The sequence below is a fragment of the Dendrobates tinctorius genome, unplaced genomic scaffold (assembly GCF_039654945.1).
Source record: "Dendrobates tinctorius isolate UK_male_01 unplaced genomic scaffold, ASM3965494v1 ptg000011l, whole genome shotgun sequence".
NCBI classification, from domain to species: domain Eukaryota; kingdom Metazoa; phylum Chordata; class Amphibia; order Anura; family Dendrobatidae; genus Dendrobates; species Dendrobates tinctorius.
Genome location: NW_027361679.1, coordinates 49,435,562 through 49,451,943, shown reverse-complemented (window position 1 = coordinate 49,451,943; position 16,382 = coordinate 49,435,562). Strand labels below are relative to the sequence as shown.

The window sequence follows — 16,382 nt, the reverse complement described above, 5'->3', positions numbered from 1 at the left end:
TGTGTATAAACTCTAGAGCCAAAACCGTGTAAGATTTCCCTTGTCACTAAGGTGGGGGTGTAATTTAATTTCTAAACCTGATTTGTGGCTCTTTCCATACAGGGAATTGCTTTTAAATAACAATCTGTTACGGGTTTTACCTTATGAGCTGGGGCGACTGTTCAGACTACAGACCCTGGGGTTAAAAGGTGAGTTTTATACCGTGTTTGTGTGTTTCAGTCTTTCAGTCTGTTCTCTGATCATATTTCTTTTTTCTCCAGGCAATCCTTTATCACAGGATATTCTCAGTCTGTACCAGGAGCCAGATGGGATCAGAAAGCTACTGAACTACATGCTTGACAATCTAGCAGGTGTTTACCTTAACTCTTACTGATAAATCCACCAGTCATGAAGTGGGAGGATTGAAAGTCATAAATGATTTTGAGGAATACAGTTGGGCTTAAATTAGTTATTGGTGTTTCCTACCCCATACTGCAGATCACAAGAGATCTCCGCTAACAGCAAAGTGCTAATTATGGGAATCTGTTCTTCTAGATACAAACTGAAAGACAATCATTTAAGTCTTCATCTGTGGTATTAATGGATGGTCACAAAGTAGACTTGTAGCTAACTTGTCAGTTTACAGGAAAACTAAAAGTTTTACCACTGGTTATACTTAAATATTTGCAACTTCACTCAAAAGCCTCAAGGTCTAAACGTTTTTAACACTGATCTATAGGTCCAAAATGTTGTACTGAAACACTAGAGATTAGCCCACCTGGGTTGGTGTCTGCTTGGTGAAGTATACAGTTGTGGCCAAAAGTATTGACACCCCTGCAATTCTGTCATATAATACTCCAGTTTCTTCCTGAAAATGATTGCAAACACAAATTCTTTGGTATTATCTTTATTTAATTTGTCTTAAATGAAAAAACAAAGAATTGTCCTAAAGCCAAATTGGATAGAATTCCACACCAAACATAAAGAGGGTGGACAAAAGTATTGGCACTGTTTGAAAAATCATGTGTAATTAACAGCACCTGTAACTGACCTGTGGCACCTAACAGGTGTTGGCAATAACTAAATCACACTTGCAGCCAGTTGACATGGATTAAAGTTGACTCAACCTCTGTCCTGTGTCCTTGTGTGTACCACATTGAGCATGGAGAAAAGAAAGAAGGCCAAAGAACTGTCTGAGGACCTGAGAAACCAAATTGTGAGGAAGCATGAGCAATCTCAAGGCTACAAGTCCATCTCCAAAGACCAGAATGTTCCTGTGTCTACCGTGCGCAGTGTCATCAAGAAGTTTAAAGCCCATGTCACTGTGGCTATCCTCCCTAGATGTGGATGGAAAAGAAAAATTGACCAAAGATTTCAACGCAAGATTGTGCGGATGTTGGATAAAGAACCTCGACTAACGTCCAAACAAGTTCAAGCTGCCCTGCAGTCTAAGGGTACAAGTGTCAACCCGTACTATCCGTCGGCGTCTGAATGAAAAGTGACTGTATGGTAGGAGACCCAGGAAGACCCCACTTCTTACCTCGAGACATAGTCAGGCTGGAGTTTGCCAAAACCTACCTGAAAAAGCATAAGACGTTTTGGAAGAATGTTCTCTGGTCAGATGAGACAAAAGTAAAGCTTTTTGGGGAAAAGGCATCAACATAGAGTTTACAGGAGAAAAAAAAGAGGCATTCAAAGAAAAGAACATGGTCCCTACAGTCAAACATGGTGGAGGTTCCCTGATGTTTTGGGGTTGTTTTGCTGCCTCTGGCACTGGACTGCTTGACCGTGTGCATGACATTATGAAGTCTGAAGACTACCAACAAATTTTGCAGCGTAATGTAGGGCCCAGTGTGAGAAAGCTGGGTCTCCCTCAGAGGTCATGGGTCTTCCAGCAGGACAGCGACCCGAAACACTTCAAAAAGCACTAGAAAATGGTTTGAGAGAAAGCACTGGAGACTTCTAAGGTGGCCAGCAATGAGTCCAGACCTGAATCCCATAGAACACCTGTGGAGAGATCTAAAAATGGCAGTTTGGAGAAGGCACCCTTCAAATATCAGGGACCTGGAGCAGTTTGCCAAAGTGAATGGTCTAAAATTCCAGCAGAGCATTGTAAGAAACTCATTGATGGTTACCGGAAGCGGTTGGTCGCAGTTATTTTAGCTAAAGGTTGTGCAACCAAGTATTAGGCTGAGGGTGCCAATACTTTTGTCTGGCCTATTTTTGGAGTTTTGTGTGAAATGATCAATGTTTTGCTTTTTGCTTCATTCTCTTTTGTGTTTTTTCATTTACGACAAATTAAATGAAGATAATACCAAAGAATTTGTGTTTACAATCATTTTCAGGAAGAAACTGAGTATTATCTGACAGAATTGCAGGGATGTCAATACTTTTGGCCACAACTGTAAAAAGCAATCTAAATTTGGTGCTCTGACATGAAGTCAGTTTACCTGTTCAATTCTTCAATAATCTGCTTTAACAACAAAACCAAATAAACAATGGCAGTACTAATTTTTAAAGTTTAACCCCACCTGGAATTTTCAGTGACACCATTCATTCTCATTCCTGCAAAGAACAAGTCCTCCTGAAGCTATGTGACAAAATAAAAAGAAATAGGTTGTCCACTACTTAAACTTCTCATACCCCTCCTTGGCCTCCTTAAAATAATAAACTTAGTCCCCTCCCGTGCTAGCGCCATTCCTGCAGAGTTGGCACTCCATATCGTTGGGCTCCTTTGCTGTTGACACTGGTGCCCAATCAGCTCTGGTGTCACTGTCCCAGCATCCTGTCAGATTCAGAAGGAAGAGCAAGTCTGGGATCAGCTGAAGCCCGGACTTCCTCTTCATGTTTTGATTTTGTCCAAAGGTGGTAACAATAATGCCGACGCTGATTGGGTGCCAGCATCATGTGTCACAACAGCAGCACCTGAGACCTCCAACTCTGCTGGAACAGCACCGGCATGGAAGCAGAGTATAGGCTATTATGTGGGCCAAACATTAGGTCAAGAATGAGTTGTCCTAGTAGTGGACAACCACTTTAATTTACAGCTCCTGTAGGAAGGTGGGAATTAAATTAAAGGGCAAATAGGAGTGAATATGCTAGTTGGCAGCTGCTTCTGTATGTTTCATGGCGCTACATAGCGCAGCTCTGTTCAGTGCTTACATCCCACTGCTGCCATTATCAAATTGGTGGGGCTTACCCACCCCACAGATCAGATATTATTGATTGGGCTATGGTTCATATCTCTGATCATGTGGTAACTGCTGGGATTGAAGCTTGCTTTGGTCTCAGCATGCTAACCCCATAGATGCCACTGTCCATGATGAGAACATCATTAAGTAGTTGCAAAGAAGGGGAGGTTTACCCCCGATGCTCTCAAAATGCAAATCTCAAAGTAGGTCTAAAGGTTAAAAAAAAAGTCCAATATAAACATGACCTCATCCTACCAAAAAAGTAATGTAGCCCCTTGAATGTCAGCTTGCTCTATTCACTGTCCTACTACAATAAAATCTGATGGAGTGAGAGACATCCAACATCTTGTCTCCTTGTCCCCATGGCCAGGAGTATATGTGAAGATGCGTTATTCCAAGAATTCTGGTCTATGCCCAACTTCAGGGTTTGGTGATCCATACTTCTGAAGTTCATGTAGCCGTATTTTCAGTCCTTGCAAGTGCAATGATAATTAGACTTTTTTCAGGACCAGGTGTAATGTGACTTCTCACTACTTGTATTTTACAGTTCATCCAGAACAGCTTCCTCAGAGGCCGTGGATAACTTTAAAAGAACGAGACCAAATTCTCCCCTCAGGTATTGTACATCAGTATTGTGAAGGTTCTGCTTGGTTGTAAAGGAGACTGTCCTTCCTGAATTACTGTGCAGAGATGTTAGCCATTGTAAGCATGTAGATAAGTCTACTGTACATTTATACTCAAGAATCGTTTACTCCAGTGTTTTCTGACTGCATTGCTGCTATTGCCAGATGAGTAAACCATCATTGGTTGTAAGGGTTGGTCTTGATGCTAATCGGCGATGATTGGCATTTATTGAATCTGTGATGGATTCCTTTACTTTTGAGTTGCTTGGATTGTTAATTTCATTTATATCCCTTCTGTGGGAACGATTTACTTAGTGTTGTGTACTTGGCAGCTTGTAAAGGCAAGCACTTATGTAAGGTTCTGTCAATGACAGGAATGACATTTATCTCTGCACGTACCATTCAGTATGTGCTATAAAAGAAACGATTAGAGCTGTGGGGCTTTAAGCTTTCTTTCCTTCAGGGACTGATTATAGAATACAAATTAAAGTTTCTAATCCACTCATTAGCAGTATTAGCAGACCTCAAAGAACCTTATCTCTACAGATTTAACAGTGAAAATAGATGTTCAAAATTTCACGGTTTGGGTTTTTGAATGGAAAATGTTTTTCTTTTCCTGCTGCATTCACACCGTTCAGTCTTTATTTTCAGTGATTGTTCTGTGACATATATTACTTGCTTGGTGATCTTTATATAATACTAGCCCTAATATCTCACATGATCCCATCAGCCAGATCCACCAGACAACTACCGCTAATATCGCACATCATCCCGTCAGCCTGGGGTTAGAACCAGAATGCTGAGTGGAACAGTCCTAACTTCCATACCGAGGATCCCTTTAAGAGAGGCCTGGGGTCAGTACCAAAGCGCAGTTTGGATTTGCCCTCACTTCCATACCAATGATCCCTTTAATAGAAGCCTGGGGTCAGAATCGGAGATCCCTTTTAGAGGGAAGATGTGCCTTTGGGATGGAGGATGTGTGATGGCTATATGGGCACGGGAGGGGGTGATTCATTTCTGTCATGTGCTCTCTGCTCCTTTCTGGGGGGCAGACAATGGCTGGGAGCTTATGTTTCCAGGGATGCTAGATTTCTCCCACCCAGTCAGTGTCTGCAGAGGTGTTGTTGTGTAGTGGGAAAACTGTTGCTCATAGCAACCAATCACAGCTCGGCTTCTTTAAAATCGCTCTGTTGAAATGAAAGATGCCTTGTGATTGGTTGGTGATACACATACATTCAAAAAAAAAAAAATATATATATATATATATATATATATATATATGTATATATATATATATATATATTTTATACGAACACACGCTGAAGAGCCCGGCACTGCCCGGGCATAGTAACTAACTATGGTTAGTTATAATACATTATGAGATGGGGGGATATATAGCGCCACATTCACTATAATATCCCACATCATGCCACTGGACTACTACCCCTAATATCCCACATCATCCTGTCAGCCAGAGACACCGGACTACTACCCCTAATATCCCACATCAGCCTGGCATCAGAACCAGAGAGCTTAGTGGAATTGCCCTCACTTCCATACCGGGGATCCCTTTGAGAGGCCTAGGATCAGAACCAGAGCACTGGATGGATTTGCCCTGCCTTCCATACCGGAGATCCCTTTAAGAAAGGCCTGGGGTCAGTACCAAAACACTGAGTGGATTTGCCCTGACTTGCATACCAATGATCCATGGGAGGGGGGGGGATTTATTTCTGTCATGTGCTCTGCTCATGTCTGGGTGGTAGACAATGGCTGGGAGCTTATGTTCCCGGGGATGCTAGATTTCTCCCACCATGTCAGTGTCTGAGGTGTTGTCAAGTGGGAAAACTTGCTCATAGCAGCCAATCACAGCTCAGCTTCTTTTGAACAGCTCTGGTGAAATGAAAGATGCTTCATGATTGGTCATACATGCATGCATGCATGCATGCATGCATACATACTTACATACATACATTTTTTTATATATAGATTTCCCCGATGCATTTCCATCATTGTGTGGTGTACATGGGGCTGGGTTGTCCTCAGAGCTCCAGCTTTTGCATTGCAGTAGCTTGGTGTTCTCATAGTGAAAAAATATCTTAAGCCTAAAGATAAAATGGAGTATAAGTTAGCAGGCATGCAACATTGTAGGTGTATGTTCACACTGGCAGCTGAACCAAAATTGGCATAATCTGACTTGTGGTAAGGCTTTTAATACTAGACGTTAGGACCATCCTGAATGTAGTCAGTGATGTGGTGGATTGGCTTTACATGTTGGATAACAATCTTGATTAAAAACAAAGTACTGTTTTCATACCCTGCAGTAAAATAACAATGGTGTATTTGCAAATTTTGTATTTATCCTAGGTTCTAAAACAAAACAGATCTTTAAAAAAAAATCCAATGATCAGCCAGCACATGGTCACACTAAGCAATATCTTCACTACATCTCTTCTTATTTGACACTTTCAGACAACACATATTGGGTTTCCCAATACTCTAAAGATATATCCTTATCGAAACAAGATCAGTGAGGGTCTGACACCCATCAATTAACTCCCATCTGTCAGTAGCTGGGCTTAACCTGTCTATCCAGTAAACAGTATAGGTCCTGTCACACTAGCGATGTTGCTATAACTTGTGACGTTATAGCGATATTGCTAGCGATATTGCTGTGTCTGATACTTGCCTCTGACCGGCTCCCCCGCTGGTTATTGCTGATCGCGCGAGAACGTCCTGGACCGTTCCTCGTCGTCAGCTTCCTGTGGAGAGACGAGCGACGCGTGGACGGGAGGACGCAGGATCGCCTAGTGTGACAGGTAAGTAGCGACCCCCGTCACCAGCAATGTCGCTGGTGAGATCTGCCTGTGTGGCAGCTCACTAACGACCACTTAGCGATGTACCAGCGATCCTGACCGCGTCATATCACTGGTCGGGATCGCTGGTGCTTCGCTAAGTGTGACAGTACCTTAAGACAAAGCTGCTCGTCTCCATACAGGGTTTACACCTGGCCACTGCTGGAGAAAATAGACTGATGGGAGGAGTGCTGTGTGCAGATTGAGGGGAGCTGTTTGAGAATCCTAATTAAATTGATCTCTTAAATTTGCTGTACGGTTGGTTTGAACATTCATCTCATTTTTTGTTGACTATTAAAATTGGGTATGTATTCATGTTCAAGGTGAAATTGGGAGACGGATGTGCTTCTCACCAAGTGTGTTAAAAGCAGACAGCAAACTACGTGCATTAGATTTTAGACTACATGAGGCAGGCGTCTTTACTAAAGTGTCATGGATTTTCAAATATTAAAATATGCAAGCTTGTCCCTTCAGAGAGGAAGAGGAATTGAACTCTAGTGCCACCTATAGGAAGTAACAATTCCTACAAGTCAGTATCAACCCTTTAACGAGCTTTGCAATATGACTTAAAATAAAAGCCAAATCACAATCTCAATTTGTGGACAGGGATTTAGGGTAATGCGCCTCATCAGTCCAAAGTATGAGATCTGATTTGGCTAATTGAGGCCAAGACTAGGATCTAAGGGTTAAGCCCCCGTTACACACTGCGATATCGCTAGCAATATTGCTGTAAAGTCACCGATTTTGTGAGGTAGCAGCGATATTACTAGCGATATCGCTGCATGTGATACTTGCCTCTGACCGGCTCCCCCGCTGGTTATCGCTGATCGCGCGAGAAGCTGCTGGACCATTTCTCGTCGTCTGCTTCCTGCGGCGCTTCCTGCTGTGACGACGAGCGACGCGTGGAGCCGGGCGGGAGGACACAGGATCGCCGCGTCTGACAGGTAAGTAGCGATCCCCATCCCCAGCGATGTCACTGGTGAGATCTGCCTGTGTGGCAGCTCACTAGCGACCACCTAGCGATTCACCAGCAATCCTGACCGCGTCATATCGCTGGTCGGGATCGCTGGTGAGTCGCTAGGTGTAACAGTACCCTTAAGGTTTCTCCTTGTGGAGTGTCATGTGCCAGGTCTGGCATGTCGGTATGAAGAGGCTCCAAAGCCTTGCATGCTCCTCCGGGGAAATTGAATATGCACATTCTCTTCAGAGAGGAAGAGTGCTTGAACTCCAGTGCCACCTATTGGCAGCAGCCATCCTGATTTACCGAAGTCATGTCAAGGCTCGTTAGGATAGAATATTTACTTGTAGGATTGTTACTTCAAATATGTGGGCAAAGAGTTCAAGTCCTCTTCCTCTGAGAATTTGCATATTTAACCCCTTAGCGACCGCCAATACGCCTTTTAATGGTGGTAGTTAAGGGTACTTACTCCACAGAGCCGTGAATTAACGGCGCTGTGGAGTAAGTAAATAGAACCCAGCGTCTCAGGCAATCGCTGTTATTAACCCTATAACGGCGATCACACAAAAGTCGCAATTTTGCAGTTAATTTCTCTCTCCTCTGATGTGATTGCACATCAGAGGAGTGAAATAGGGTCCCCGATTTCCCCTGGTACCTCCCGGTGGTCCTGGATCCCTCCTGTCTCCTCCGGTGGCAGATTCCATTCCTTCAGCTTGATCACTGTGATAAACGATCCTAGTATTCAAAGTAAATACCCCCCCCCTTTCATTTTTCCATTTAGGGTGATGGGCTGGGGGTGTATTGGGGTCAGGGTTGGAGGGGTTTGCACTATTTACCAACTTTGGGGGTCTAACTTCTCCTGTTACCCTTGAGGAAAATTGGGGGCTAAAATCACTTCTGTGATTATAAACTTCTGTGAAGCACTTGGGTGTTCAAAGTGCTCACTACACATCTAGATAAGTTCCTTAAGGGGTCTAGTTTCCAAAATAGTGTCACTTGTGGGGTTTTTTCACTGTTTAGGCACATCAGGGGCTCTCCAAAAGCAACATGGCGTCCAATCTCAAATCCAGCCAATTCTGCATTGAAAGTCAAAAGGTGCTCCTTCCCTTCTGAGCTCTGCCCAAACAGTGGTTGCCCCCCCCTCACATAAGGGGTATTGGTGTACTCAGGACAAATCGCACAACAACTGTGGGGTTATAACTTCTCGTGTTACCTTTTGTAAAAATAAAAATTTTGTGGGGGGAAAAAATGATGTATTTTCAAGGCTCTACGTTATAAACTTCTGTGAAGCACTTGGAGGTTCAAAGTGCTCACCACAAATCTAGATACGTTCCTTTAAGGGGTCTAGTTTCCAAAATGGGGTCACTTGTTGGGGGTTTCCACTGTTTAGGAACATCAGGGGCTCTACGAATGCAACATGGCATCCGATCTCAATTCCAGCCAATTCTGCGTTGGAAAAAGTCAAACGGTGCTCCATCCCTTGCGAGCTCTGCCGTGCGCTGAAAAAGTGGTTTACCCCCACATATGGGGGTATCGGCGTATTAAGGCGAAACTGCCCAACAAATTTTGTGGTTCATTTTCTCAACACATGTGAAAATAAAAAAAAAATGGTTCTAAAGTAAATTTTTTGCAAAAAAAGTTAATTTTTTCCTTCCACATTGCTTTAGTTCCTGTGGAGCACGTAAAGGGTTAATAAATAATTTTTTATTTTTATAGCGCCGACATATTCCGCAGCACTTTACATTTCAGAGGGGATTTGTACAGACAATAGACATTACAGCATAACAATAATCACGTACAGTAGATTATAACAAATACTAAGAGGAATGAGGGCCCTGCTCGCAAGCTTAGTCTATGAGGAAAGAGGTAGACACGAAAGGTGGGTGGTAACAGTTGCCCTGATTGTATGGACCAGCCATAATGTTAAGTGTGTAACAGTACAGACACAGAGGGCTAATGGATGCATAAAGCATGTGGGAACATGATGCGGGAAATCTGGTTATGGTAAAACTTTTGGCTGTGCCACACAGGGATAGATTAGGTTAATGTGTTAAGGCGATAGGCCAGTCTGAATAAATGCGTTTTCAGGGCAAGCTTAAAATTGTGTGGATTGGTGACGAATCGTATTGACTTGGGAAGTGCATTCCAAAGAATTGGCGCGGCACGTGTAAAGTCTTGGAGACGGGAGTGGGAGGTTCTGACTATTGAGGATGCTAACCTCAGGTCATCAGCAGAACGGAGGGTGCGGGTAGGGTGGTATACTGAAACAAAGGAGGAGATGTAGGGTGGTGCTGAACCATGGAGGGCTTTGTGGGTGAGGGTAATAAGTTTATACTGAATTCTGGAGTGGATGGGTAGCCAGTGTAATGACTGGCACAAGGTAGAGGCATCGGTGTAACGATTGGTGAGGAATATGATCCTGGCTGCAGCATTCAAGACAGATTGGAGAGGGGAGAGTTTGGTAAGAGGGAGACCGATTAGAAGAGAGTTACAATAGTCGAGACGAGAATGAATAAGAGAAACAGTAAGAGTTTTTGCAGACTCAAAAGTAAGAAAAGGTCGAATTCTAGAAATGTTTTTGAGGTGCAGATGACAAGAGCGAGCCAGTGATTGAATGTGGGGGGCAAAGGAAAGCTCGGAATCAAGTATGACCCCAAGACAGCGGGCCTGTCGCTGGGGAGTAATAGTGGAACCACACACAGAAATAGCAATGTCGGGTATAGTTACATTAGTAGAGGGAGGAAACACAAGGAGTTCAGTCTTTGACAGGTTCAGTTTCAGATATAGTGAGGACATGATATTAGACACAGCGTTTAGGCAATCGCCGGTGGTTTTCTAGAAAGGCTGGCGTGATGTCAGGAGAAGAAGCGTATAATTGGGTGTCATCAGCATAGAGATGGTACTGGAAACCAAATCTACTGATTGTTTGACCAATAGGGGCAGTGTACAAGGAGAAGAGGAGGGGGCCTAGAACCGATCCTTGGGGGACCCCAACAGTAAGGGGAAGGTGAGAGGAGGAGGAACCGGCAAAAGATACAGTAAAGGAGCGGTCGGAGAGATAGGAGGAGAACCAGGAGAGAACGGTGTCCTTGAGGCCAATGGAACGGAGCATAGTGAGGAGGAGCTGATGATCCACAGTGTCGAATGCTGCAGAGAGATCCAAGAGAATTAGCATGGAGTAATGACCATTTGATTTAGCTGTTAGCAGATCATTAGAGACTTTAGTGAGAGCAGTTTCAGTGGAGTGTAAAGAGCGGAAACCGGATTGGAGAGGGTCGAACAGAGTATTCTGAGAGATAGCGGATAAGAAGGGAGTGGACCAGGCGTTCCAGGAGTTTAGAGATGAAGGGAAGATTAGAGACAGGTCTATAGTTAGCGGCACAGTTTTGGTCGAGGGATGGTTTTTTAAGTAGTGGATGTATGATGGCATGCTTAAATGAGGGAAAAATACCAGAAGAGAGAGAGGTTAAATATTTTAGTTAGGTGAGGGGTGACAGCAGGGGAAAGGGACTGGAGGAGATGTGACGGAAATGGGTCACTGGTGCAAGTGGTTGGGTGAGAAGATGCAAGGAGCCTGCTTACTTCTGTGACTGGTTCAAAATCAGAGAGTGAGCTAGATGCAGTGGGGAGGGAGGACAGTGCATGGTATGAGGTGATTGGGAGATAATTTCCTGTCGAATCTGGTCAATTTTTTCTTTGAAGTAATTGGCCAGATCGTCAGCTCGAAGCTCCGTGGTTAGGGCCTGTACTCTTCATTCTCTACTCAACCCAAAAGTGTCAAAGAGACGTTTCGGGTTATTGGACATTGAGGTGATGAGGGTGTTGAAATAGGTTTCTTTGGAGAGGTGAAGGGCAGTGTTGTATGTTCTAAGCATAAACTTAAAATGGATGAAATCTTCGTGTAGATTGGATTTTCTCCACAGACGTTCGGCGCACCTGGAGCACCGCTGCAGGAAATGTGTTTGCACCGTGTGCCAGGGTTGTCGCCGTCTGCGTTGTGGTGTTCTATTTATAGGGGGTGCAAATTCATCCAGGGCACTTTGAAGTGTTTCATTGTAATGCTTCAATGCAGAATCAGGACATGAGAGGGAGGAGATGGGGGGCCAATGAAGACTGTAAGTTCTTCATAAGTTTCTGGGTGTTAATGGCCTGTATGTTTCTATAAGTCTGGACAGTGGGGGTGACCTGAGCAGCCTGGCAGTTCTTTATAGAGAATGAAAGAAGATTGTGGTCAGAGAGCGGGAGAGGGGAGTTTGCAAAATCATCCACTGCACAAAGCCGAGAGAAGACCAAGTCGAGGGAGTTACCGTCTTCATGCGTTGGAGAATTAGTAAGCTGCGAAAGGCCAAATGAGGAGGTTAGAGATAAAAGGTGAGTAGCAGATGATGAGAGGGGAAGAGCAATGGGGATGTTGAAATCTCCCATGATGAGGGTAGGGATGTCACAGGAGAGAAAATGTGGAAGCCAAGTGGCAAAATGATCCAGGAACTGATGGGAGGGGCCGGGAGGACGATACACCACCGCCACTCGCATGGAGAAGGGGGTGTAGAGTCTGACGGCATAGACCTCAAAAGAAGGGAAGACTAGTGAGGGTAGTTGAGGGATAACCTGAAAGGTACATTTTGGTGATAGGAGCAGACCAACGCCTCCACCTGCTCTATTGTCTGATCTTGGGGTATGAGAGAAGTGTAGTCCCCCGTATGAAAGAGCAGGAGCAGCGGTAGTGTCTGACTGCTGGATCCAGGTTTCAGTAAGAGCCAGGAGGTTAAGAGAATTAGAAAGGAAGAAGTCATGAATGAAGGAGAGCTTGTTACACACTGAGCGAGAATTCCAAAGTGCACAATTAAGAGAGACAGATGGCATGCAGGGAATATTAATAAGATTAGAGGGGTTTCTGAGTGTAGCAGTGGGGGGGTTTGACTTTCTATAACATGGGGGACCAGGGTTCGGAGCAATGTCTCCTGCGACTAGGAGAAGGAGGATAGAAAGAGTGAGCAGATGGTTAAGTGATTTGTGATAGCGTCTCTGGTGTTGAATGGTGGGACTGACCAGATCTGTGCAATTTAACAATGTGAAAAGAGCGTGAGTGCTATACATAGGAGAGGAAAGGAGCGAGGGGCCGATATGGATGGAGTGTAGAGAGTTAATGCCTGGGCGGTGGATGTGTGTAAATGCAGCGGCCAGAATAAAAATTACACACATGCATATGGTATATATTTGTTGTACTCCTAATGTACAGGGAGTAAATGTATATAAATGTCTTACCTGTCTCCTGCCCTGTCTAACTGCCATGTTAAAACTGCCAGTAGTACTTTGATGCATGTGCATAAATGCCACCCCTGCATAAATGCTCCCCTTAGCTAGGTCTGAATATATAGGAGGTTAAGGCTAAGATTTTTTTTTTTTTTTGGCTCTCTTCTCGTTAATCACACTAAATTGAGACACCAGGACCCAATAAAGTGGTGTGGTCAAACACTACATGTCCAGCACTACATGGATCATAAAGCACTTTGAAAAGTTTCTTGACCTCACAACATAAGGGGACAAGCAGAGTAAGTTGAAAAAAAAAAAAAAAACTATATACCAGATATAAGCTTGCAGAGTTGAAAACACATAGCATTCAGGATTAACTGCTTGCTGACATTGAATGGAGACACAGGAGTGGATTCAGAGCAGAGATTGGTAAAGCTGGTTACCAGATATAAGCTTGCATAGTTGAAAACACTTAGATGGCATTCAGGATTAACTGCTTGCTGACATTGAATGGAGACACAGGAGTGGATTGAATAAACTTCTTGAGTGTGGTTTTGAGCACCATGAGGGGTGCAGTTTTTAGAATGGTGTCACTTTTGGGTATTTTCTGCCATATAGACCCCTCAAAGTGGCTTCAAATGTGAAGTGGTCCAAAAAAAAAAAAAAAAAAAATAGTTTTGTAAATTTTGTTGTAAAAATGAGAAATCGCTGGTCAACTTTTAACCCTTATAACTTCCTAACAAAAAAAAATTGTTTCCAAAGTTGTGCTGATGTAAAGTAGACATGTGGGAAATGTTATTTAGTAAGAAATTTGTGACACATCTCTCTGATTTAAGGGCATAAAAAAATTAAAGTTTGAAAATTGCAAAATTTTCGCCATACTTCCCTTTTTTTCATAAATAAACAAGTCTTATCGAAGACATTTTACAACTAACATGAAGTACAATATGTCACGAAAAAACTATCTCCGAATCAGTGGGAACCGTTAAAGCGTTCCAGAATTGTAACCTCTTACAGTGACAGTGGTCAGAATAGTAAAAATTGGCCTGGTCATTAAGCTGCAAAATGGCTCACTAAAAGGTTAATTTCTGAGGAGCATGCAAGGCATTGGAGTCTCCTCGTGCTGGCATGTTATGCTCCACAAAGGGAAACCTTACCCCTTAGATCCCAAATCTTAAAATAAAAAGCTAAAAAATGCATTTTGAGCCCACAAAGAGTAGGGCTCCGTCTCTGCCCTCCTACCCTGACAACAGCAAGGACATCGAGTTGCTGTTAGGCTAGCTGTGCCAAGTTTGAGTTAAACCTTCATGAGGGCTTATACAGCCATTTTGACATAGATTTTAGACCTGATAAGGATTAGGTATTTACTTTGAAAATCCAACTGGAATTGCGTGCAGTTTCTATTATGAAATCTTGTGATGGATCCAAATAGAATCCTGACATTAGTGTTTCACAATGTTTTTAGGATGACCCTTCTTGCACATAAATAATTCCACTTGCCTACCAAGACTGATACATTCAGGCTATGTGCTCATGTAAGCAGAATTTTCCTGAGTAAAACCGGACTCCTCAGGAAATACTCATTATTTTTTTTTTTTTATTATTTTTTTTTTTTTTTTTTTTTTTTGGTGCTGATTTTTCGTTTGTTTTTTTCCCAGAGCATCCTAATACAATGAGCATAGTGGCAAATCCGCAGATTTTCTGCAAAATTAATGAACATGCTGCGTTTTCTTCCGCAAAAAAAGCATGGGCACAAATTGCGGAATGCATTCCAGTAATGGGATGCTTAATGTATGCGTTTTTTAAGCAGAAGGAAAAATCCTGAATGTGGGCACACAGCCTCAGGGTTCCCCTGCAAGGTCCAAGTTTGATCTGAAGAGCAAGGCTTTACTTGTATAGCTGCGTAGTTGGCTTGTCATTGTATCCCTGCTGTAAGGGAGACTGTGCTTCTCTATGAAAGAGTTCTACTAGAGTGAATCCTGGTGTTGGCCCCAAGGGTAGGGGAACTTAAGGTGATGAAGTTGCTGTCTACAAGAGCACTTGCAATCCGCTGTATAGTTGGAATAGTAGGAGTTAAAAAAAAAAAAAAAAAATTCTGTTGAGTCAAACGTCCTGGTATGTGTAATGAAATGGCTTGTTTTGCACTACACTGTAAATCTTGGGGCGCCTTCAGCCATCCGTGATCATCAGTCTGATCTCTGAACACCATGCACAGACTGTGCGTTTCCTGACCCAGAGCGTGACAGCCGTGATCTGATCAGAGATCAGTCTGAAAGAGCCATTAGCTGATGTTCACACTTAGTGTGTTTTTTATTTCTTTGTTTTTTTTTTTTGTTTTTTTTTGTAAAAACCTGCTCTTGGCAATGAAGTAGCAGCTTAATCTGCTGGAAATCTTTTTTTTTTTTTTTTTTTTTTTTTGCAGGATTTGAATTTTTCCTCCCATATACATGCAGATTCTCTAAGATTTGCCAATAAGTACTTGTGAGAAAATACTGACCTACTGTTACAACTCTTGTATTTTTCAGTTTCCTTCACAGTTATGTGCTACAATGTCCTTTGTGATAAATATGCTACAAGGCAGCTGTATGGCTATTGCCCTTCCTGGGCTTTAAATTGGGAGTACCGGAAGAAAGGCATCATGGAAGAGATTGTCAGCTGTGATGCCGATATCATCAGCCTTCAGGTAACGTACAAAAAGCTGTAAGTTATTCAGATCAGGTGATGTCTGATGCCTTACTCCTCCCATCCACAAGAGGGCAGAGTTGCAGAAGTAATCTGCTAAGAAGCATTTGTTCCAACTAGATCAACTAAAATCTATGGGTAATGCCGTCAAGATCAGGTGCTAGAGCTTCGGGTGAGAAGTGGATGAAACTGCCTTAGGAAAGACCATGGCTTGTAGACATTGTGGTCATTTTCAAAACCTTAAATATTAAATGGTTGTGTGGCATGGTCTTCTCTCCTACAGAAGCCTAGGAGTGGTGGGGGTACAGATGCCTGTGTATGGTGGATTGCTTTAGTTTTCTGCATTTTGCCAGTGTGGTCGGCAGGTTCCTATGTGAATCTGTATTGGAGGCCATTCCTTAAATGGATGCATAGTTAAGCATCCTGACTAATTCCAGTCTAGTACTTTTGATACAGTGTTAAGTTGCAGATGTGGTGTGACACTCCATATTCTAGTATACTCATGCATGATTCTGGAACATCATCTATAGCATGTCCATTATAACGCTGGTCGATGTGTGTGTTCCATTTTGACAGCACTCTGAAATCCACGAATGACAAAAGTAACTAAAAAAACAAAAAAAAACCTTCTCTGGTAACTTTTTTTATTATGCAAAAATGTGACCAGCCTGTTAAATTTGACTATGTATATACTATGTATATCTGCAGATCCTGCTTATTAGTAGCCTATCCTGTTACGCATGTACTCAGATCGATAAATGTAACTGGCAAATTCCTATAGCGGTGTTCGACAACCTGTTGTGATGTTACAACTCCCATCATGCTATGACAGCAGCTGACTTAC

At 43.0% G+C, this 16,382-nt stretch overlaps 1 protein-coding gene across 2 annotated transcripts in view; it reads left to right on the top strand.

Moving 5' to 3' along the window:
• CNOT6L (CCR4-NOT transcription complex subunit 6 like) overlaps positions 1-16,382 on the top strand; it is a 100,404-nt gene that overhangs the window by 61,177 nt on the left and 22,845 nt on the right. For both annotated transcript variants that reach the window (XM_073542088.1, XM_073542080.1), the window contains 4 exons: positions 103-188; positions 261-350; positions 3,718-3,786; positions 15,382-15,539. In XM_073542088.1, coding sequence (XP_073398189.1) covers positions 103-188; positions 261-350; positions 3,718-3,786; positions 15,382-15,539 — 403 coding nt within the window. The remainder of the gene's footprint in view (positions 1-102; positions 189-260; positions 351-3,717; positions 3,787-15,381; positions 15,540-16,382) is intronic.